Source organism: Microplitis mediator, chromosome 2 (genome assembly GCF_029852145.1).
Source record: "Microplitis mediator isolate UGA2020A chromosome 2, iyMicMedi2.1, whole genome shotgun sequence".
NCBI classification, from domain to species: Eukaryota; Metazoa; Arthropoda; class Insecta; order Hymenoptera; family Braconidae; genus Microplitis; species Microplitis mediator.
Genome location: NC_079970.1, coordinates 15,955,683 through 15,980,053, shown reverse-complemented (window position 1 = coordinate 15,980,053; position 24,371 = coordinate 15,955,683). Strand labels below are relative to the sequence as shown.

The 24,371-nt window shown below is 31.6% G+C and overlaps 3 protein-coding genes across 8 annotated transcripts in view; 1 reads left to right on the top strand and 2 right to left on the bottom strand.

Moving 5' to 3' along the window:
- LOC130664138 (protein madd-4) overlaps nt 1-24,371 on the top strand; it is a 328,261-nt gene that overhangs the window by 149,323 nt on the left and 154,567 nt on the right. The gene's annotated exons all lie outside the window — the stretch shown is intronic.
- LOC130664140 (uncharacterized) lies at nt 12,671-15,109 on the bottom strand. 3 transcript variants are annotated; one of them, XR_008989312.1, is made up of 3 exons: nt 13,552-15,109; nt 13,259-13,469; nt 12,671-12,894 (listed from the first exon to the last, which is right to left on the bottom strand). XR_008989312.1 is itself a non-coding variant. In XM_057463926.1 (2 exons), the coding sequence occupies exons 1-2, from the start codon at nt 15,007-15,009 to the stop codon at nt 12,891-12,893; spliced, it is 1,755 nt and encodes a 584-aa protein (XP_057319909.1). In that variant the 5' UTR covers nt 15,010-15,109; the 3' UTR covers nt 12,671-12,890. The 3 variants fall into 3 exon arrangements, 1 of the variants encoding a protein (XP_057319909.1); XR_008989311.1 differs by having other exon boundaries at nt 13,259-13,451; XM_057463926.1 differs by having other exon boundaries at nt 13,259-15,109.
- On the bottom strand, nt 18,213-20,651 carry LOC130664139 (uncharacterized). Of its 3 annotated transcripts, none has more exons than XR_008989310.1 (3): nt 19,094-20,651; nt 18,801-19,011; nt 18,213-18,436 (listed from the first exon to the last, which is right to left on the bottom strand). XR_008989310.1 is itself a non-coding variant. In XM_057463925.1 (2 exons), the coding sequence occupies exons 1-2, from the start codon at nt 20,549-20,551 to the stop codon at nt 18,433-18,435; spliced, it is 1,755 nt and encodes a 584-aa protein (XP_057319908.1). In that variant the 5' UTR covers nt 20,552-20,651; the 3' UTR covers nt 18,213-18,432. The 3 variants fall into 3 exon arrangements, 1 of the variants encoding a protein (XP_057319908.1); XR_008989309.1 differs by having other exon boundaries at nt 18,801-18,993; XM_057463925.1 differs by having other exon boundaries at nt 18,801-20,651.

Sequence of the window (24,371 nt, the reverse complement as noted above, 5' to 3'; positions counted from 1 at the left end):
CAACTCAATTATTTCAATTCACTTATTTACTCGAGCTCAAGTCAATAATTTGTATTCAATCATTTACATGTTCATGAGCTCAAATAATTTATAGTATTTATAAATTATATCAACGATTTATTTTGTAACCCAGTGATATTTTATGCTGCGACAAATAAAAATATTGTTATATTTTCAAATATGCGTATTTTTCTAACATCTCAACCACCAACCAGTCCTGGCATGTCTTTATTTAATTATTATTACAACAGTAGGATTATCCAAGTTTGGCTTTACCTATAGTTACCCATCCTTGGGCTAGAATTGGCTAACCTAGGTTTTTTATTAATTAATCAATTAACTTATTACTATGGTTTTTTAAATTAATAATTATTTATTTATGAATTAAAATAAGTTCTAATCAATAAATATTATAATATTGCGACTAAAATTATTTAATTAAAATATTTTTTAGTTCATTATTATTTGCAATCATCAACCGTAATTTTATAATTTTACTTACAAAAATTAGTTTAAGTAAGTAATAACTCATGAATTTTTATAATAAATGTTATTTTTAATAATGGTGGTAGGGCAAGATAATTCAACTGGGTTCTTGATAAATAATCAATTAAATTTGATAAATTTTATTTTTAAAAATGATGTAATTATAATAAAAATAATACGAAATTATTTTATTTTTTTCCTAATCGAAAGTATTTATTTAATTGCTCTTTTTATTTCATAAAACCGAGTGGTTGTAGTAAAATGAATAAGTACAACATATAAAAGCTTCAGTTCAACATTAGTAGGTTCGTCCAGTAGCTACCGTTCAAACCTAGCGATCAGAAGGATGGCAGTTCGCGCCCAGAGCCCAGCAGAATTTTCACCGAGTTTTTTCACGTCATTTACCTCACTTAAATAGTTTAAACGTTATTGATCACAAACTCTATTAGGATAATAGTAATAAAATTTTTTTTAATTAAATTTATTTGTTTTGTCGATACATGGGCCAAGTTTGGCAACCAAGCATGGGCCAGGTTTGGCAAGCAAGCATGGGTCAGGGCTGGCAACCAGGCTTGGCACGATTTTATCATTTCAGACTTCTACCAAGGCTGGAACAAGGCCGGCATACAAGTTTGGTCCAGAGTTCTACATAGTATAACCGGGACTTTTCCGTGTACGTGTGACCTACACGTCCAAGCCTCGAGTTACAGTTGGCGACTGCAAAATTTATTTACAGGCGCCACCAAGAGATTTTAAATTTTGATCTTGGTCTACTTGGCCTCCTGGTACCAAGTATAATTATTGACTAGCTCAGGATTCAGGTTGGGTTCACCCGCTTCCTGGTCACGAGGAACGTTATGATGATTGAGAGCGAGGTTTAGGAAAAATGTCTGGCTACAGTTAATTCAGTTATGAAGAAAATTAACAATTTATTATTTATTTACCCGACAAGCAACGAGACGACTTTACATTAATGATAAATTTTCACTGACTCTATATAATTACAAAATTTATTTATTATTAAATTATTTGATTTAAACTTAAATAAAATCTACGCAGACGTCGCCCAAGATGGCAGACGCTGACGTGGGACAGCCACGTTTTCTCAATATTAACAATTTTATATATATAAACTTTAACTGAGTAATTTATTTCTAAGCAATGATAACACTTCAATTTGTCCAATTTATTTTCACTCCCGTTGTGACTCGAGCTCACAGGTTTTGTAGAGTACCACTCGTAACAAAAAGTGTGATGACTTTAACGTCGAATATAATAAATTATCAACCAATAACACCTACGTCTCGTGAGTTTCTGGCGTAGTCCTCCATGTCCAGGAAACCTCCAGCCTGATGATTCCTTTTGACCAATTCACACTCTCCCGAATCGTGGTCCAGGTGCAGTTGTGGACAATCGCTCCAGCAGCTTCCGTCGTCCAAATTTATAAATTAAAATATCTCTCCCCTCAGCTTACGTAAAACAAATGTTACGGCCAACCAACAAATTTATGGACACTTCTCACCAAAATGGTCTGACTTTGACCGGTGTCTGTGCGACGACGAAAGAGAGCGAGAAACCTCTAGCCAGGACTCATATACTCTTGCCTCAGACTTCTGCGCTTGCGCCTAAAACAACTCTCCAACCGACCGTAGGACCCAAACTTTAGTTTTTCCTTCGTTATTATCCAGAGATAAGCTCCCACAAGTGACACTAGTCTCCAACTCCTTGACCGCGTAGTTTAAGTTTTTCCAAATTACCCCGTTACAATAGTTGAACCAAGCCTGGGTCAAACCTGGGCCTGTTGTACTTTCCTGTCTGGGATACTATTATAACTATTTAAAAATGAAACGGAAGATCCTTTGAAAATTTCGAAAAAAAATTTTGTTAAAATGTATTTTATGAAACTTGAAATTTCTATATGTTATTCTTGGTAGTGTTAATAACTTATATTTCTGAAGGCAGACGAGTCCATCGGTTGCTTTGACCTAGCAGACAATAAAATCTTTTCTCCTGCGTGAGTAAGGTAGAGCGGGGCTAGTTGATCATAAGGGCAAGTTGTGCAATCGAAACATCTCGATAACTAACAACAAAATTTTAAATGGTGAAAGGCAAGGGTTACGGGAGGAGAACACATTGCATGATTATCAATTGCCATCGGGTGTTTAGACTAATTAATAGGAAGCTCTGTTTTTTTTTGCGTCAAAAAAAAAACAGGTCTTCAGAATTTTTCTCCTATACTCGTATAAAAATACTTTTTCGTGTTAACGTAAGTATTCAAAGATAACTTAATTATTGCTCTTTTGACTATATATGGTTATTTATTTTTAACTCTTATCATCTTTTTATCATTTAACTTTTACTTTGTTGCCTCGTTTAGGGATAGTTGAGCAAGGCGCGCTGAATGCATTGAATGCGTGCCAAGCGTTGATCTAATCTATATGTTTGTATACAAGCAATTGTGGTAGTAACAAAAATGATTCAATAATTTGGGATCGTTAATCATCTAGCAATATTTTTGGTCTCATAACTAGTCACTACTTTGATTTGATATTTATTTACTTGATAATTATTATTAAATATATAATTTTAAATACAAAAAGTGTAATAATAATCCAAAGATTAGGAAGTTTTCATTTTGTTTGATTTTATTTTAAATATCAGTTATAATAATAATACAAGTATACAACAATCATAAATAAATGTTTGATTGTTAATTACAATTTTAGGTTGTATTGATATCATTCTATAGTCATTTCGTTTATTTTAGCCAATGCATAACTAGCCCCATACTATGCTCAACCCAATGTGGACTTTGAAAAAATCCATTTGTTTGTAACATTAGTTAAGAAAAAAAAACCGTGTTTTGACGATACGTCAGAAATCCGTTTCAGAAAAAGTGCAGTCGATTGGTACTATCGACATTTAATCGATTTTTTTTTTCTGTCATTTTTAATGTAAAAAACTTAGAAAAATTCCGGCCTATCAAGCATCTGACGCGATTTGGCGGAGAGCTCGCGCATAGGCAGCTGCTCGTGCGGGAGGGAGAGGTCCGAGCGCCGGCTCGTTTTTTTATTATATCTCGCGAAATATTTGAGATACAAAAAAAACATATGACAACTTTTTTGTGTATTTTTTCATTTTGAACATTTTCTTTTCGTACACTGTCCCGACAAGCCAGCCATTCGGGAGTTATTTCGTTTTAAACAATTAAATTGTTATTAAAAATTGTGTGCACCACTTTTGAACAAAATGAACCCGATTTTCGCGATCCTTGGCCCAAAATACGTAAGAAACAGTTGGATTTACCTGGTGCCAACAAAATGTATACGGACTCTCCTCTTCAGCCGAAGGACTAGTTGCCTAATGCGCGCACTCTCTCCCCGCCAAAACGCATCCAACGGTCAATAGGCCTGAATATTTCAAAGTTTTTGTATGAAAATAAAAAAAAATGAAAAAATAAATCGACGAAATGTCGAGACTGTCCGACTAGAAATTACTTTGGGATCGCCTAGTGGATATATATGGTCCTCATTGGGTCCTACTGGGGCACTCCCAAGAGGGGAATCGTTTTGAGGGCCCAATCAGAACCATCAGAATAAAAAAAATTATTGTATTCACCCTGTTCATGATTTCACATGAAAATTGATTGTAAAAAATATCTGGATAAAATGATTCATAATTTCAGTGAAATCAGAAGTTGAATAATAAATTTCATATATAAGTATGTGTTTACATTATTTCAAGTATAGCTGCTTTAATTTTGAGAAATTTTTTAATGGTATTTGAATTTAATCTGGGCAAAATGGGGTACCCCCAAAATTTTATAAGCAAGGTTGGTTTGTAAACATTTCAAAATTACTTTTGTAAATATAATTGAGCCTCATTTGGAATATTTTTTTTTTGTTAAACTTTTTTGAAAATCGAAAGTATCAGTCGAAAAATGTAAATGACTTTTGTTTTAGGATAAAAACTATAAGATTTTTTTTGTTTTCATCGCATCCAATAATTATGTAAAATGTAATTTTTCTTCATGTATATTACTTATAAGAAAATTTACTCTAATAAAATTTATTTAATTTCTTTTTTCACCTTTTTTAGGGGGTACTTCATTCAGCCTGCAAAAAATGAAAATGTTTCTTTTAACGGCAGCTGAACATTTTTTCTATCCGCTTCGAATATCATAAAAAGATTCAACACATTTGAGTCCCCGAAAACGTACTATTTCCTTAAGAAACTCGTTTTACCCCCTTCCCCCTCCAATATGGGTCATTCCTGTTAAATCAACCAATAGTTGAAATCGACCCCTTCCAATTCGGATGAAATTCGGTCACAAGTTTGCTTTTATCATAAAACAAAGTTGTGCCACAGGAAAAAATTTGAAAAATTTTTTTCGACAAGTTATGCAAAATTCAAAATTTCACCATTTTCATGTTTTTTAAATTTATTTTTGTAATATCTCGAAAACTATCATAGTTACAGATATGGGCTGAAGTTTATTTTAAAGGGGATACTTAGGACTACAAAAAAAAATTTTTAGGTGAAATTTTTGAAAAATCAAAAAGTGGGAAAATTTTGAAATTTAAAAAATCGTAAAAATCAAAGCCCGCTATGAAATTTTTGGCTCATTTTTTTTTTTACAGAGTACCTCTTCCTAATCTTAAAATATCATGAAACTTTCAAGAGGGTGTTTTTTTTTCGAAGATATAAATTTTTTTTGTTTTTTTAAACTTCGGATGATGTTAAGTTAAATAATTATTTAATTTTGTTATTCTTAAGGGGGATAGCCACTGTGAAATTTCAAAAAAAAATTTTTTTTTTATTTAATTTAAATCGAATTTTATATGTTCAAAAATAGGTATCTAGAGTTTTATATGAAAATTCCGAATATTTTTCAAGTTATAGTCATTTTTGTGAGAGCACGTCAACTGATCGTTGCATCGACTAAAAACTTTTAACGCGTTTTTCTCGAAACTACTTTTTTTGAACTGGTGGCATCTGTAATTTTCATAAATATGAATCGATTCGCAACTTTTTAACTTCCCGCTAAGAAAATTGTAAATTTTCAAAAATTCGGGAAGTTATTGGTTTCGGTCCGATTTACGAAAATCGAATTTCCATCAGATGTCGACGTTTCGAGGTCCTAGGAAGCTATCCTGACTAATTTCACGATGATGTCCGAGTGTATGTATGTGTGTACGTACGTACGTACGTACGTACGTACGTACGTATGTATGTATGTAAATATTCATAACTCTTGAACGGATGAACCGATTTTGATCGTTGATGTGTCATTCGACGCGGCTTGTTAATGTCTTGAGGCCGTAAAAATTTGAACTCAATCGGTAGGGTGCGTTCAGAGATATTTCAAAAATAAAATTTTTTCGAAAATGTTTTATTTGGATAACTTTTAATTTGCTCGATCGATTGATTCCAAAATCTAATCAGCTCTGAAACTCTATAAGCCGCGTCGAATGCCACCTCAACCATCAAAATCGGTTCATTCGTTCAAGAGAAACCGTTGACGAAAGAATTCAAAAAAAATTTTTTCCTTGGTTTTTTTGAAATTTCTCAAAAACGGCTAAATAAATCAATTTCAAAATTTGATCAGCTTCAGAACTTGATAAAACGCGTCGATTGCCACCTCAACCATCAAAATCGGTCAATTCGTTCGCGAGATATCGTGGGAAAAGGAAATGCTAAAAAATGGTTTTTTACAAAACAATGGCGTACAAAAGTATTTGCGAGCTCGAAGAGCTCGAAAATGTATTCACAATAATGTTTTCGAGCTCAACGAGCTCGAAAACAGCGGGAAGTTTTGGGGCTGGCCCGCAGGGTCAACTGACAGACCGATTTTTTTTTTCGTATTCGTCTATTCAGTAGCTAAAGTTGCACGTAGGGGATTTTGGAAATTTTGATTTTTAAGATTTTTTAGGGCTGTTTGAATCCAAAACAATGAGAAAAAAAAACGAAAAATTTTTTAATATGTCGCCATTTTTTTTCAAATCCAAATTTTCAAAATCCCCTACGTGGAACGATAACCACATGCATACAGATTACAACGCCGTTTGGTTTTTTTGTTTCTGATAATCCGTTTTTGAGTTAGAGATGACACCGTGGTGGCGGAAATTTTTTGGGTGCTCCACAAAAATGCTTATAACTTTGTAACAACATGATATTTTTTAATAAAAATTTAGGAGAATTATCTTCGATGTATACTTTATAAAACAAAAAAAACCTGATCCCCAAATTCCTTTATTATTTCAGTCAAAAAAATCCCCGAAAATCACCTATTTTTTCGATCCTCACAGTGGCTATCCCCCTTAATAATAAAAAATAAAATTCACGATATGATAAGGAAAAAATAATTTAAAAATTGAAATAGCTTTTTTATTGTTCGTAGGAAATTTCAAAATGGTGTTATTGAGAAGGTTAATTGTAACTTTAGGTTTCTCTATATTTAAAAATTGGTGTATTACCGTACGATTGACGGTGTTGCTCGAAAAGTTATAGATTAAATTCTACGGAATATAGTATAGGACCGGATAGCTCAACTGGTAGTGCACTCGGCGAGATACCGACATCGTCTGGGTTTGATTCCCAGTTCGGGCTATCTATATTTTTCTCAATTTATCTATAAATTATCTTATTGAGAAAATTAATACCCAATATAAAAGGGTATTTCTCAACCTTGCCAAGTTTGGTCCCTTTATTAATTGTTGTTGATAAGGGCGCCATTGGAAGATAAGACTCGGCCTTCCAGAACCGGAGATGTTAAATAAAATGTGAGGGTCGTTGAATTTTATAAGAGTGAGGAAAGTTGAGGAATTAAATTAATTTACACACAAGATTTAATTAATATATTTATCAAATTTGATTTATCGAATCACAATTTTTTTAAATATAGTGAAACCTAAACTTACAATTAACTTTCTCAACAAGATAATTTATAGATAAATTGGGAAAAATATAGATAGCCCGAACTAGGAATCGAACCCAGACCACGTCGGTATCGCGCGGAGTGCTCCTACCATCATCCGAAGTTTAAAAAAAAAAAAAAAATTATTTTCCAAAATTAAAAAATTTATATCTTCGAAAAAAAAAACACCCTTTTGAAAATTTCAGGATATTTTAAGATTAGTAAGAGGTACTCTGTAAAAAAAAATCAGTCTGTCAGTTGACCCTGCGGGCCAGCCCCAAAACTTCCCGCTGTTTTCGAGCTCAAGAACCTCGAAAACATTATGGTGAATACATTTTCGAGCTCGAAAATACGTTTGTATGCTGTTGTTGTCGAAAAAATAACGTTTTTTACCATTTTTTCTCTAACGATCTCTCAAACGAATAAACCGATTGAGACGGTTCAGGTGGCAATCGACGCGTTTTATCAAGTTCTAAAGCTGATCAAATTTTGAATTGGATTTATCGAGTCGTTTTTGAGATATTTCAGAAAAAAAAAAAAAATTTTTTTTTTTTAATTCTTTCGACAACGGTTTCTCTTGAACGAATGAACCGATTTTGATGGTTGGGGTGGCATTCGACGCGGCTTATAAAGCTCTAGAGCCCAGTCCATTTTGGAATCAATCCATCGAGCACATTAAAAGTTATCAAAAAAAAACATTTTTGAAAAAATTTTATTTTTGGAATATCTCTAAACGAGCCCTACCGATCAAGCTCAATTTTCTTACAGCTTCAAGATATTGACAAGCCGCGTCGAATGACACCTTAAAGTTCAAAATCGGTTCATCCGTTCAAAAGATACAGGTATTTACATACGTACGTACGTACATACATACATACACTCGGACATCATCGTGAAATTAGTCAGAATAGCTTCCTAGGACCTCAAAACGTCAACATCTGATGAAAATTTGATTTTATTAAAACGCACCGAAACCAATAACTTCCCGAATTTTTGAAAATTTACAATTTTCTTAGCGGGAAGTTAAAAATGAGCCGAAAATTTCATAGCGGGCTTTGATTTTTACGATTTTTCAAATTTCAAAATTTTCCCACTTTTTGATTTTTCAAAAATTTTAATTTTCTCCAGCAGTGTAATTTACTCTTCATCTCATCTAAGTAGCTTCTATCCTCATTACGCCAAGATTCGAGCCTTGAGAAGAGCTCTGAGATAGACCATTGGGGTTGATTAAAGAAGACAGTAAAGCGGGTCTTGTTGGGTTACTTTGAGACCTTTCAGCAGAAAGCGGTGTATGGCTGGAGATGATGAAGAAGAACGACTTAACTTGGAAGGTGGCGAGGCTTTAGACGGAGTGACCGATCCAGCTGTCTCAGATCTTGTTCTTTCAACCGACGCTTTCCAGAAAAGCTCTGTAAAAGATGGAGAAGAATAGGAGATTGTGTTAGTGATGCAAACAGCGTTACGGGGACGTCCGCGTGATTTAGTTGAATAGTTATGTGAAGCTGAGAAATTAAAAATTGGAGAAACACACTCGAAGGCAGGAGCTTCAGGATTCAAATTGACCGCCAATGAGTTGACAGGGTTTATTGTAGTGACATCTTCCGGGGAATCGGAGCAGGTTGAAGCCGTAGTTTTATCAGCGTTTAACTTGTTGATGAAGCATCGTAGAATTAACGATTTGGCGCTCAGGTGAGGCCCTCGGTAGAGTCGGACTACCGGGGATAACTCCCTGAGCATTTAACAAAAAAAAGAAATAATAATAATAATAGTAATAATTACAAAGTATGAATTACTTTATTATTATTAAAAATTATTTTGACATTTTATAAAATTTTTTTTTAAAAGGAAAGCTCTATATACACTCAGCCATACAGACGTCACACGGGAAATGATATGAATAGAAGTCCAGGTCCTCCTAACCTCGCGTTCTAATGAAAACTCGATTTTCGAATATCGAGGTTAAAAAAAGAAATTGTCACTATCCCACTCTAAAGCTACGATGTGATGACTGTGGTGTTAAATCACCGTAAAACTATAGTCAAATTACCATAAATTTACTGTGGATTCATGGTGAAATCACCATTAATTTACTGTGGAATTATGGTAAAATCACCATTGATTTATCGTGGATTTGTTTCGAACTTACTCTGTTACCACTATCAGATCACCATAAGCCCGTGGTAAATAGACAGTGAGACTACCAAAACATTACGATAAATTAACCGTAAAATTACTGTAAACTCACAGTGAAATCACTACTAAATCATAATGACAAAATGGCACAAAATGACTGTGATCTCACTATGAAATCACCGTAAACACACCGTAAACTTACGGTGAAAATGAATTCATTGTGATTTTACAGTGATTTCAAATCCGCGAGGGCCAACGTGACTTCATTTAGCTATCTTCACTTTCTTTTCTTGTCACAATTATTATTGATCACCCATATATTATGCAATCAATTGTCGGGCATACTGATTCTAGTAGTTGTTAAATAAATGTTCGTTTTTCTCTTCATACAAGCACAATAGAATTAAAGTACTCTTTTAAAATACTTAAATGAAAGAAAGTCTAATTTTTTCAGGAATTTTAGTTTTCAGATGCAGATGAGACGAGTTACATATTCAACTATATCATACGGTAAATATACCTCTGTACGCAATCCAAGAGGAAATTCATGTACATCGCTGTATGCAAAGCAACGCGTCGGTTCACATACTCTGAACTCTAACTTATATAGGTTTTGTATCTTTCAAGAATGTCTCAAAATGTAGTGAAGCAGTAACAAGTTATCTCTCTATATCTTAAGTCTCTTTTCTTGGATTTTATCAGAGCATTTTCGTAGAGATAAGTATACTTTGCTGTTTTCCATCCTGGATATCAATATCCACTCGTATCCTTGAGATTCTCTCCAACATTGATTGCACATAACCTCCTTCCTTCTCATTCTAACCCTTTCTCGTAGCCTATACTGAGACACAGTAGTTCCCTACGGTGGCATAAAGCTAACTTTGCCAATACGGAAGACTCGGAAATCTACATTCTATTTTACAACAATACAACCGAGTAAGATATCTTTGGAAATACAAAAGACAAAGTAGAGAAATAAGAGAAAGCAAATAAATATGTTTACTTGTTGTTGAATACACGTCTTTATATTAAATTGTATAAGAATATTTTAAAGCTTTTATTTCTTTATTCAACTATAATACATATATATATATATATATATATATATATATATATATATATATATATTAGTGCGTTTCGAAAAAAGGAAATAAATTTTTTTTTTCTCGAAACCAGGCTCAAAATTTTTGTTTAGTTGCCAAAATAGGCATCTGAAAATATGGGCCCTTTATATTAATATTAAGGTTGTGTGGATCTCACTTTTTCCATAAGAAGAACACAGGAAAAAAATTTTTTTTTTCTGATTTTTGGAACTAATGAACCATAAATTGCATTGTAATGGCCACCAAATATTTGTGTAGAGCATTGAACGCTCTATAAAAAAAGTCTCTTATTATTTTTTGATAAATCCATCTGTTCGAAAGTTATTGGAGCTGGAAGTCAAATCTATAGTAAACTTCAAGATCTTTTTCATTTTCCAGTAAAACTATCAGACTCATCAAAAAAAAACGTAAGACTTTTTTTATAGACAATTTTATTCCCTACAAATTACTTTCGATGAAGTTTATTTAAATTCCGCATTGTTTTCTAGTTATTTTCATTTTAATGTTAAGTTCTCGAAATCGATTAGAAGACTATATTATTTTTATGAGCTTAACATTAAATTTAAAATAACTAGAAAATAATGTGAAAATTAAATAAACTTCATTGGAAATAATTCGTAGGGAATAAAATTGTCTACAAAAAAGGTTCCATGACATTTTTTAATAAGTTTGATATTTTTGCTGGAAAAGTAAAAAAATCTCAAAATTTACTATAGATTTGACTTGCAGCTCCAATAACGTTCGAACAAATAGATTTACCAAAAAAAGATAAGAGACTTTTTGCGTAGAGCGTTCAATTCTCGACAAAAATATTTGATGGACATTACAGTGCAATTTATGGTTCACAAGTTACAAAAATCAGAAGAAAAAAAAAATTTTTTCCTCTGTTATTCTTATGGGAAATCGAAAAGTGCGATTCGTACAACCTTAATATTAATATTAAGGGCTCATATTTTTGAGGGCCTATTTTGTCATCTAAACGTAAATTTTGAGCCTGATTTCGAGAAAAAAAATTTTTTTTTTGAAACGCCCTGATAAATGTATAAAATAACATATATGAGGCATTCCTCGCCAAATCGACCACTTTTGAACCCGACCCCTTTAGATTTGGCTGAAAATTTTTTCTCTTTTTCTACTCCATCAAAAACGTTTCTCATAATTTTTTCATTTATTTTCACCCAACCGAAAAAAAGTTATAAATTTTTGAAAAAAATGGCTTTTTTATTTTAAGTAGCTATAACCTTTTCTGTAAAAAAAAAAAAAGCCTTCGGCTCGGGTGACAATTTTCGTCCGGGTTGGGATGACTTACTTTCTTCCCTTGGTTCACAATATATTATTATTAATCTTCAGATATTTATTGAATGAACTTGGAATGGTAAAGTATTTAAGTATTGGGGAAGGTCGAGCTACATAAAATACGTTGATAACACTGTATATCGAAGTCTTTTAATTTAAATACCTAAGTGTTTTCTGCCATTTAAATACATTGCCGTCACTTTCTAAACGTTTGCAAGTGGTTAGAAAGTGACTACAATGTATTTAAATGCTAACAAAACACTTAGGTGTTTAAAATCAAAACAATTAGGGGTTTAAAATTAAAACACTTCAATTAAGAGTGAAGTTTAGAATCTCATGGTAGATTTTATTCATATTTTGATGATTCTAGATACTGTTTAAATTTTATCGGGCTTGGAGACATTTTAAACCTCTACCGAAATTACTTCCTATGTAAACAATAGTAAATGATGTGGTGAAGAATAAAACTGCGTGATTTCAGACTTATTGTTATGATTTGGGCAACCAATTTTTCATCCGCTTAAAATCACGTTTTATCTTAAAATACACACATATATTCCACAATTTCTGCATTGCAGCTCTGAGTTTCACTGCCAGAAAGCTGATCAAAACGAACCCATTACTCATCAATCGTATATCTACAAATACAACTTGAAATTTCGTTGGCTATATTAACATATCCTAAAATATGTGATGAACAAATACCGTAAAGATAAAATTTAAGGGGTTAGGGGTACTCAGGGGTATGAAAAAATGATGATTTTCAATAATTTTTTTTTTGTAGTTAATTACTTTATTTGACAAAAATAAAAACATAGCTTTATTAGAACACGTTTCGATTTGACTTCACGAAAATTTCAAAAAAAAAAATTAATAATTCAAAAAGTTATCGCTGTTTTTGTAGAGCCCGTTCCTCCCGAAGTCCTTTGCGGTGATCATCATAAGTCCTTGGAGATTCATCTAAAATCAATCGGACAAGAAAAATTAGTTTTATTAATAGATAATCTTGTGCCTGATCGAAGCTTTTTTTTTTTTTTTCGAAATTAACAAAATGGCGGCCTCAGGAAATTTTTTTCAAATTTTCGAGAAAAAAACCGACAGTTTATTGTTAAAAAAAAATCGAAATTTTTGAAAAAAAAAAAAATCCTTCGATCAGGCACGAGTTTTTAATGTATTTCAAAAGTACAATAAATTTTATTGAAATCTACCGAGCAGTTTTTAAGTTACAGTGATCACCAGTTCAGAAAACATAGTTTTGAGAAAAACGCATTTAAAGTTTTGCTATGGATTTATGTCGAATTATAAGAATTATTTAATAACTTACACTGAGTCATCTATTCCTGGACCATATAATAGCTCTTCAGCCGACATAGCAGCTTCCAAAATATCGATTTGCTGGTGCCTACGTTGCAATCGACCTTCTCGGGTGTTATCATTAGCGCGCTTATCTGCTACTTTGATACGTGCAGCATCCATTCTTTCTGCATACCGATGAGAATTAGGCCCACAATTAAGTCCTAGTGTATTCATCAAGACTAATAATGAATTTATACCCTCATTAAATATACACATAGCAACGTATGCAGCTATTTGTACGATAGTAAAACTAGTATTTACCGTTTTTGGACATATTTTCCATACTAGTTGGTTAAAGCTTTCATTATTATTCTGATTGAATCCACCTACACATCTTGAAAGTAAATTTTCATTACTAAGATCTTCGTATATAGGCTTGATAGCTTTTAAAACATCAGAAGGTAAAGGAGAATAATCGTGAGAAAAGGTATCAAGCTCTCCTCTTGCTTCAGCGCGCTGGTAAGAGCACCAAGATTCTTCGCCTTTTGGACACATATCATGATTCGGTTTTTCATCACTCGAGCCGTAGTGATAAAAGGTTGCCATTATAGCAGATTTCATATTTTCAATAGAATCACAATGCCGGCGTATTGCTAAACCATAGTACACAGTTAGTTTGTCTATTAATTTTCCTGTGAGCTTACCTCGACCACCAAGACCTTTTTGTTTACTCTTCAGCGTACGTAATCGACTCCCCATCCGCTTTTGGACATGCCCTATACATTCCTTTTTATTTACAGTTGTATTTTCGTAAGGATCTGATTTTATAATTCCTGAATAGGTCTTGGAGTCACCATCACCAATATAGTTGGCATACTTAACTCCATATTTAGTTTCAGAATACGAAAACATTTCGACCATCGCATCCACCTCCATTTTCCCAGAAGACCCTTGATGATTAGCAGAACACACATCTTCATGCGATTGATACCATTCCTCGAACTCAACAGTATTTGTTTTTTTTTTCCAATACTCACATAGCTTACAATATGCACTTTTAATGTTTATGTCAAGAATCTTTCCAGTAAAATAGCCAATTATAGAAGAAACTCCAAATGACGATGTATATCCCCGTTTTTGCCAGGTTCCATCTCCCGATACAGTTAGATGATTTATATCTTCATTTTCAGTTGTTGGCATTGCTTGCTTTTCTTCATTCACAGCTTTCGTCATGAAGGTTTCTGCGACGGCTTTACTACAATTCAAAATCTGTTTCAGTAAAATTGTATGCGTAGATTTATCTAAAAAAGACGGCATGTCCATCAGGCCGCAAAACTTGCACAATCCTTCGTATCCTATTCCTAGTATTCTCATTACAAAAATGAAACGTCTGTTTATTTCATAAGAATGCCCAACGAAAGAACAGGAAGGAATATATTCATTTCCACAGTTATTACATGCAACTACAATTTTGAATCCCAGCCCACGTGTACTTGCTGTTTGAAACACTACATTTCCATCACATTTTTTACATTTTATAAGAGCAGAAATTGCAGTGAATACCTGAATAAAATTTATTATTCGAAATTCAGTACTGCTGTCTTCAGGTACATCATCTTCAGTGTTTTGTTTTAATTTTTTAGAAGATGTACTCTGAATACTTTCATCACGTTCGGCTGTTTTCGGATTAAAAACATTCTTTCTTTTGACTGAACGCGACTTATTAATTTTTTCAGAACTCCGAAGTTCTCTTGAAACCTTTCTAGAATCACGTCCCATGGTTAATAATTTAATTCACTTGAGAAATAATTTATCACAAAACTATCGACTGATCAGTGCAACGACTACAGGTATACTGGCAACCAAAAATTATTTTTCAGTTCTTGTACTACCTACAAATTGTGAATATATATATATATATATATATATATATATATATATATATATATATATATATATAATTATAAATACATTAAAATGGGGAGATATTCATGACAATGAAACCCGAAAGGTCGGTTGCTTGCAGCTGTTTCTAGCTACCTGCACTCGAATGCCACGTAGCACCCGAGCGTCCTTTGGTCATTGTTAAATAACTCGAAAAGAATTTGTCGGATTCACTTCAAATTTTCACACAATATTTTTAAAATATTATACTTTAAGAAAATGCAAAAAAAAAAAAATCGATTTTTTGAAAATTCTGACTACCCCTAACCCCTTAATCGAAGTATAAAACGAATTTAGTAAATTGGAATAAGACACTCATATCTTTAAGGAACAATTGATTTATTTTAATGCGCTAATTCGACATTCTAATCAAAAACTGGTCGTGCCTTTATTTGCATTCAATAGTTTATTTTATCTGGTTACATTCTTATTTAAGTGAAAATATGTCGACACCTAGAGCAAATAATTCAAAGTGTTGCATTTGTTCAAAATTCATAAAAAAAACGAGAGAAACTCCGAAACATATACAATCTGATGAAGATGTTAAAGATTTTTCAACGATTTTTGATCATCCAATTGTAGTTGGTAATATTTTATGTTTTAATTGTCGTTCCAAAAAATACAAGAAACCGAGATTTGATGAGGATCAGGATACAGCATTGGAGGATCAATTACCTTCAGATTCGAGTGAATTATTAGAAAGAACTGAATCAACCCGATGAAAAAAGATTTTATACAGTTATATATAGACTATCTATAATTGGATAAAAAAAATGGCCCGATCCAATTGTATACAATTCGTATAGAAATTGTATACAATTCTATATAATTATATACAATTCTATATATTGCAATTATATAGAATTGTATATAATTTGTATAACATTGTATATAATTATATAGACTTGTATACAATTTGTATATAATTGTGTACAATTTCTATACAGTTGTATACAATTGGATCAGGCCATTTTTTGTATATAATTTTACACAATTGTATAAAATCTTTTTTCATCGGGAAACCTATCAACGATGACTTTGTCTTAGTCAAGTACTGATGATCTATCATTTAATTTAGAATTTGTATGTGATAATGATACAGAAGAATGTATTGAAGTTCAAATTAAAAGAACAGTTGCAACTCATAGATATTGTTGTGTATGTTCTGTTTCAAACCGGAATATGGTAGTTGTTCCTCAAGATGCCCGTATGCGAAGCTTTATTAAAAAAAGAATTTTTATTCCGGATGGAAATCGATGTTGCAGCGATCATCTCATAAAAAAGCGCTTCTATGCTGAAGATTTGAATTTATTAAGAGTTTATTATAATTGGAGTTTTTTAAAATCGTAAGAATTAACTTAAATGATGGGAAGCTTGGCTGTTGAATGTGACTCTACGTTGATTGATAAAATAGATGATTTTCATATACCTGGTGAACGACTTTACATATTTACTGGGTTGAAACGTGAAAACATAATCGAATTGCGGGATTTATTATTGTTAACAGATTAATATAATTAATATATTTTTTCATAGTTTATAATTAGATATTAATATTGACGTTATTGAATAAAGAACAATTACTTTTATATGAGCGTTCTGAATTTATTTCGTTGTTTTTACCAGTACAATGTTCACAAAAGCTTTGTATTTTATCATTTTAGAAGTTAATCATGAAAAAAAATCGATTTTTGCGCAAAAAATCGAATGTTAATTTTGCGATATGTGGTACCCTTAAAAAAAATTTTCCAAGCTCATAATGTCGTCGGAAATTGAATGGGAAATTAAAAAAAAATAGTCTCATATTTTTACGATTATCGTAACACGCTTAAAAATCAAAATTAAGAATAAAACCTCGTTTTTTTTTAGGTTCTTACGGACAAATATGGCTCTTATTTTTTTTCCAAAACGCTACCATCATGCCTCAAAACATACTACGGTTACTAGATCATTCGATTAACACGACGCAGAAAATAACAATTTTTACTAATTTTCAGTATTTTTCGATTTATTCAGACGTGGTAGTAGATAAAAATCTGAAAGTTGCTGTATCGAAGTATTTCATGGGTATGAATATTTCCTAAAGTTATGAGCCCGATTCCTTTCTGGGGCCGATTCGGTATTTTTATCGTCCCAGAGCCTTTGTTTGAATTTATTTTCATTTACACAGCTAAAAACGGTTTTTATTGGATGATTTATAAACAGTAGACTTGAATGAAATGTGACTTTATTTTTTTACACGTTTAAATAATTTACATATCCTAAATTCGATGAATATTCACGAAAAAAAAAATTCAATGCTTTTTTTAATTTTTGATCTAAATTTATTGAAAAATAATCAAATCTAATCGATGATTGTCACTTTTAATTATTTTTTTACGCGGATTTTGAAGTTTTATAAATCTGTTGAAAATTGTCAGAAAGGTGTAACGAAAAACAAACATTTAAAAAAAATTTTTTTTTTTATTAAAAAAAAAAAAATAAAAAGAAAAGAAATGCCACTTTAAAAATTTCAGGAAATTCGCAGAAAATACTGAAGTTTTTTATTAAAAAAAAAAAATCAAAAGTGTCAATTATCCCGAAATGTTCGTTTTTTTCCGAAAGTTTAAAAAAAACGTTGAATATGAATCCGAATTATTATTTTTTTTTTAAAAAGTAGATTTTAAAACAAAAATTTTCAAAAAAAAAACATTCCAATAAGTCAATTTTCAAAAAAGTTATGGTTATTTAACAAAAAAAAGCTATTTTTTAAATAACTCGTAACTATTTTTTGGTTGGGTAAAAAAAATTTGAAAAAATTCTGAAAATTCTTTCCAATAGTGCAGAGAAAGATGCATAAATTTCAGAAAAATCGAAAAGTGTTGGTGTCAAAAGTGGTCGATTTGGCATGGAATGCCCTATGGGGGTTGCCCTATGATTATGATCATATATAATCACATAAAAATTCATATGATCTTATAAAAATCTCATTAGAATTTTTATAGCTTTATGAGGATTTAATAAAAATTGATGTGAGTTTATATAAGGGGTTAGGGGTACTCAGGGGTATGAAAAAATGATGATTTTCAATAATTTTTTTTTTGTAGTTAATTACTTTATTTGACAAAAATAAAAACATAGCTTTATTAGAACACGTTTCGATTTGACTTCACGAAAATTTCAAAAAAAAAAATTAATAATTCAAAAAGTTATCGCTGTTTTTGTAGAGCCCGTTCCTCCCGAAGTCCTTTGCGGTGATCATCATAAGTCCTTGGAGATTCATCTAAAATCAATCGGACAAGAAAAATTAGTTTTATTAATAGATAATCTTGTGCCTGATCGAAGCTTTTTTTTTTTTTTTCGAAATTAACAAAATGGCGGCCTCAGGAAATTTTTTTCAAATTTTCGAGAAAAAAACCGACAGTTTATTGTTAAAAAAAAATCGAAATTTTTGAAAAAAAAAAAAATCCTTCGATCAGGCACGAGTTTTTAATGTATTTCAAAAGTACAATAAATTTTATTGAAATCTACCGAGCAGTTTTTAAGTTACAGTGATCACCAGTTCAGAAAACATAGTTTTGAGAAAAACGCATTTAAAGTTTTGCTATGGATTTATGTCGAATTATAAGAATTATTTAATAACTTACACTGAGTCATCTATTCCTGGACCATATAATAGCTCTTCAGCCGACATAGCAGCTTCCAAAATATCGATTTGCTGGTGCCTACGTTGCAATCGACCTTCTCGGGTGTTATCATTAGCGCGCTTATCTGCTACTTTGATACGTGCAGCATCCATTCTTTCTGCATACCGATGAGAATTAGGCCCACAATTAAGTCCTAGTGTATTCATCAAGACTAATAATGAATTTATACCCTCATTAAATATACACATAGCAACGTATGCAGCTATTTGTACGATAGTAAAACTAGTATTTACCGTTTTTGGACATATTTTCCATACTAGTTGGTTAAAGCTTTCATTATTATTCTGATTGAATCCACCTACACATCTTGAAAGTAAATTTTCATTACTAAGATCTTCGTATATAGGCTTGATAGCTTTTAAAACATCAGAAGGTAAAGGAGAATAATCGTGAGAAAAGGTATCAAGCTCTCCTCTTGCTTCAGCGCGCTGGTAAGAGCACCAAGATTCTTCGCCTTTTGGACACATATCATGATTCGGTTTTTCATCACTCGAGCCGTAGTGATAAAAGGTTGCCATTATAGCAGATTTCATATTTTCAATAGAATCACAATGCCGGCGTATTGCTAAACCATAGTACACAGTTAGTTTGTCTATTAATTTTCCTGTGAGCTTACCTCGACCACCAAGACCTTTTTGTTTACTCTTCAGCGTACGTAATCGACTCCCCATCCGCTTTTGGACATGCCCTATACATTCCTTTTTATTTACAGTTGTATTTTCGTAAGGATCTGATTTTATAATTCCTGAATAGGTCTTGGAGTCACCATCACCAATATAGTTGGCATACTTAACTCCATATTTAGTTTCAGAATACGAAAACATTTCGACCATCGCATCCACCTCCATTTTCCCAGAAGACCCTTGATGATTAGCAGAACACACATCTTCATGCGATTGATACCATTCCTCGAACTCAACAGTATTTGTTTTTTTTTTCCAATACTCACATAGCTTACAATATGCACTTTTAATGTTTATGTCAAGAATCTTTCCAGTAAAATAGCCAATTATAGAAGAAACTCCAAATGACGATGTATATCCCCGTTTTTGCCAGGTTCCATCTCCCGATACAGTTAGATGATTTATATCTTCATTTTCAGTTGTTGGCATTGCTTGCTTTTCTTCATTCACAGCTTTCGTCATGAAGGTTTCTGCGACGGCTTTACTACAATTCAAAATCTGTTTCAGTAAAATTGTATGCGTAGATTTATCTAAAAAAGACGGCATGTCCATCAGGCCGCAAAACTTGCACAATCCTTCGTATCCTATTCCTAGTATTCTCATTACAAAAATGAAACGTCTGTTTATTTCATAAGAATGCCCAACGAAAGAACAGGAAGGAATATATTCATTTCCACAGTTATTACATGCAACTACAATTTTGAATCCCAGCCCACGTGTACTTGCTGTTTGAAACACTACATTTCCATCACATTTTTTACATTTTATAAGAGCAGAAATTGCAGTGAATACCTGAATAAAATTTATTATTCGAAATTCAGTACTGCTGTCTTCAGGTACATCATCTTCAGTGTTTTGTTTTAATTTTTTAGAAGATGTACTCTGAATACTTTCATCACGTTCGGCTGTTTTCGGATTAAAAACATTCTTTCTTTTGACTGAACGCGACTTATTAATTTTTTCAGAACTCCGAAGTTCTCTTGAAACCTTTCTAGAATCACGTCCCATGGTTAATAATTTAATTCACTTGAGAAATAATTTATCACAAAACTATCGACTGATCAGTGCAACGACTACAGGTATACTGGCAACCAAAAATTATTTTTCAGTTCTTGTACTACCTACAAATTGTGAATATATATATATATATATATATATATATATATATATATATATATATATATAATTATAAATACATTAAAATGGGGAGATATTCATGACAATGAAACCCGAAAGGTCGGTTGCTTGCAGCTGTTTCTAGCTACCTGCACTCGAATGCCACGTAGCACCCGAGCGTCCTTTGGTCATTGTTAAATAACTCGAAAAGAATTTGTCGGATTCACTTCAAATTTTCACACAATATTTTTAAAATATTATACTTTAAGAAAATGCAAAAAAAAAAAAATCGATTTTTTGAAAATTCTGACTACCCCTAACCCCATAAACCCAGGAGAGAAGTTCTTATATAATCATATGTAAACATATGTTCATATATGATTATTTGAAAGCTCACATAATCTTATAAAATTCTTTTGAGGATTTTATAACAATTGATGTGAATTTATATAAAAATATATTTAATTCTATAACATTTCCAGATAAAGTTTCATATGCTTATATACAGTCATATATGATTATATCAAATCTCATATGATCTTATAAAATTTTTATAAAATTCCATGTAACTTTATATAAAGTTGTATATAACATAACGAAATTGCTGCTCAACTTCGATGATCGCTCGATTGCCGTCTGCTTCTCTAGTCTGCTTTACGCATAAGTTTTTTTACAATCTATAGCATTACTTAAATCGAATGATCAAATTTATACATCCTACATAAATAATGCACTAAATATGATCAAATTTCATCACATTTGTGTTTCATGTAAAATTATGTTTCTTTAAGATAACCTGCTTATAAGACCATAGAAATTTATATATAAGAATCATAAAACTATTTAAACTTTTATATAATCATATCTGAGTTTATATAACCGTATTAAAACTCTTTTGTAATCATACAAATTTATTTATAACTTTATATAAAATCACATAAATTTTTATTAATTATCTGAATTCTTAGAAAAATTTTATAAGGTCATATAAGATTTCATATGATCATATATGATCAGACATGGTTATGTATAACCATATAAAACGTGCTCTTGTAATTTCATAATGTTATATATAACTTAATATGAAGTTACATGGAATTTTATGAAAATTTTATAAGATTGTACGAATTATTATAAAAATTTTATAAAAACATATGAGTTTTTATATAATCTTATATGACTGCATATAATTTATAAAATTTTATTTAGTAATATCATAAACTCATATATAACTTTATAAAAAATCACACCAACTATTATAAAATCCCTATAAAATTATATAAATTCTTATAAGAATTTTATAAGATCATATGAGCTTTTATAGAATCATATATGATCATATATAATTATATTTAAGCATACCAAACTTTATCTAGTAATTTTATAAAGTTATATATAACGTTATATAAAATCATATCAATTTCTATAATATCCTTACAAGAGTATATTGATGCTTATAAGAGCTTTATAAGATCATACATTAATGGAAAAAATTAAAGGATCAAAAAAAAATTCTAAATTTTTAGGCGATTTTCAACAGGCTCTAACTTTGAGAGAAATGGTCGTACAAGAAATAAAAAAAAAAGGAAATTGTAGCTCCAAGTGTCTACTTCTCGGATTAGAACTTTAAAATTTTTTAGCGTCAGCAGTTTTTGAGTAATCTTAGAAAAACCAGCGACAAAAAAATTTTCAAATTTAAAAAAATTTTTTTTTTTTGGTCTCCGGGCGTGGAAAAAATTATTTTTGCTTAACCACTATGAGGATCGGATACCTTTATTATTCAGCTTTAATTTCTTTTTTTGTGGACCTTGATACATCCACTTCTCGCCGAGATATCGGTCTTCAAATGGAAAAGGATCCTTTTGTCTTTGATTATCGATATCTCAGAAACCAATGATCGCACAGAAAGTTAATGGTGGGTTTTAAAAACTTGAATAAATACCCTTCAACGATTAGCCATTGCTTTTTCGAAAACAAAATTTTTTCCTATCGTCACATGAATTAAAAAATGCAACAAAAAAAGGGCTTTTTGTGGTTTATTGGAAAATCAAGCGCCGAAACGAAAATATTGTGGAAATCGATAATGTTATCTGTGCATTTTACAGTTCAATATTTCCACAAAAACCCTACAAAGAGCCAGATCAATCCAACCAGCCGTTTATTTGTTTTACTCGATCAAATTTTTGAAAAAATTAAAGGATCACGTTTTTTGCTCTGAAAAGCTCATAATTTTTAACAAGATGAAAACAACAACAGCGCGCTATTTTTTAGTAATTTTTTTGTGTACTATTGTTGGTCAGAAGGGTTATTACTAGTTGGAGCTCAGGTCCGACACAAATGATTATTAGTTATTCAAATTTCCCGCGGTCGTCATTTTACGCTATTGACGTCGTTTCTTAGCTTCACGACACATGTGACGTCATTAATTAAAATTCATTTCTTATTTTATAAATAATTTAATAACAAACCCATGATTAAACTTAAAAAAAATATTAATGTGTTCAGAAATGTTCAATTATTTGATACTGAATAATTTATAGCGATGGTATTATTGTAGCGAAAACTATAGCACTTTGAAAAATTATTCCCATTTACGCCCGTGTCTAAAGACGAATTTTGAAAATTTATTTCTCGAAAACGGTGTAGTGAATCGATTTGAAATTTTAACAGTGATCTTTTTTTTATAACTCTTTCGGTGAAAAAAGTTTTATAATTTTGGTATTATATCGAAATGGGTCTCGAACCTCCGTAAACACTATAAAGCTTAAGAGCCCGTATGAGTTTTGGAACGTATACAGAATTACAATATGCACTATTCGTGAAAAATGTAGTAAAACGTCGTTTTAATAAGTGTTCATTGCCAATATCCTTCGAACTAATAACCGTTGTCAATGTTTGAGGCAGCATTGGGCTCAGATTTTCAGCCTTTAACGCTTAAACACTATTAGAATCAATCAGTTTGTGATTTTTGAGTTCATTTGTCCGATTTTGATCGTTGAGACGGTATTCGCCATGGCTCATAGAGCTTTACAGCCACCCAATTTCAAAACTCAGTAAGTAGCAAAAATCTAATTTTTGAAATATATATTGAATCATGTCCACAAGACTCCACTGGAACTAAAAATACTGAAAAATCGATTTTGAAAAATTTGTCCCTTCCTGTGTTTTGAAATTGAACAGCCATTTAGAGCTGATTAGATTTTGATATCAATTCATTAAGAATACTGGTAGTCATCGAAAAAAAAATTTTTTACAAAATTGAATTTTTGAAATAACTAGAAACGTATTGTACCGATCAAGCTGAATTTCACACAGCGCCGAGAAATTAATAAGCTTCTTTGAATGTCACCTTAAAGATCTAAGTCGGTCCACCCGTTCCAAAGTTCTAGAATATTTACATACGTACGTACATACATACCATACACTCGAACATCTTTTTGAAAACAGTCAGGATAGCTTCCTAGGACCTTGAAACGTCGAGATCGGTTTAAAACTCGGTTTCCGAAAATGGAACTGAAACCAATTTTATTATTTTTTTTTTTGAAAATTTCCAATTTTCTTAGCTGGAAGTTAAGGCAGTTCTTTTCCTATAGTCCAGTCAAAAAGTTTTGGATCATTACTCATGTATTGCGTACCTGCGGATCCAAAGTTATAGTTCATATTATTTTGACTGGACTGTACTCCTAATACTACTGTATTCCCTATACAAATA

What these genes read in the sequence shown, in the direction of transcription:
- LOC130664140 (XM_057463926.1), bottom strand. Translation starts at nt 15,009, where the DNA reads ATGGGACGTGATTCTAGAAAGGTTTCAAGAGAACTTCGGAGTTCTGAA.
- LOC130664139 (XM_057463925.1), bottom strand. Translation starts at nt 20,551, where the DNA reads ATGGGACGTGATTCTAGAAAGGTTTCAAGAGAACTTCGGAGTTCTGAA.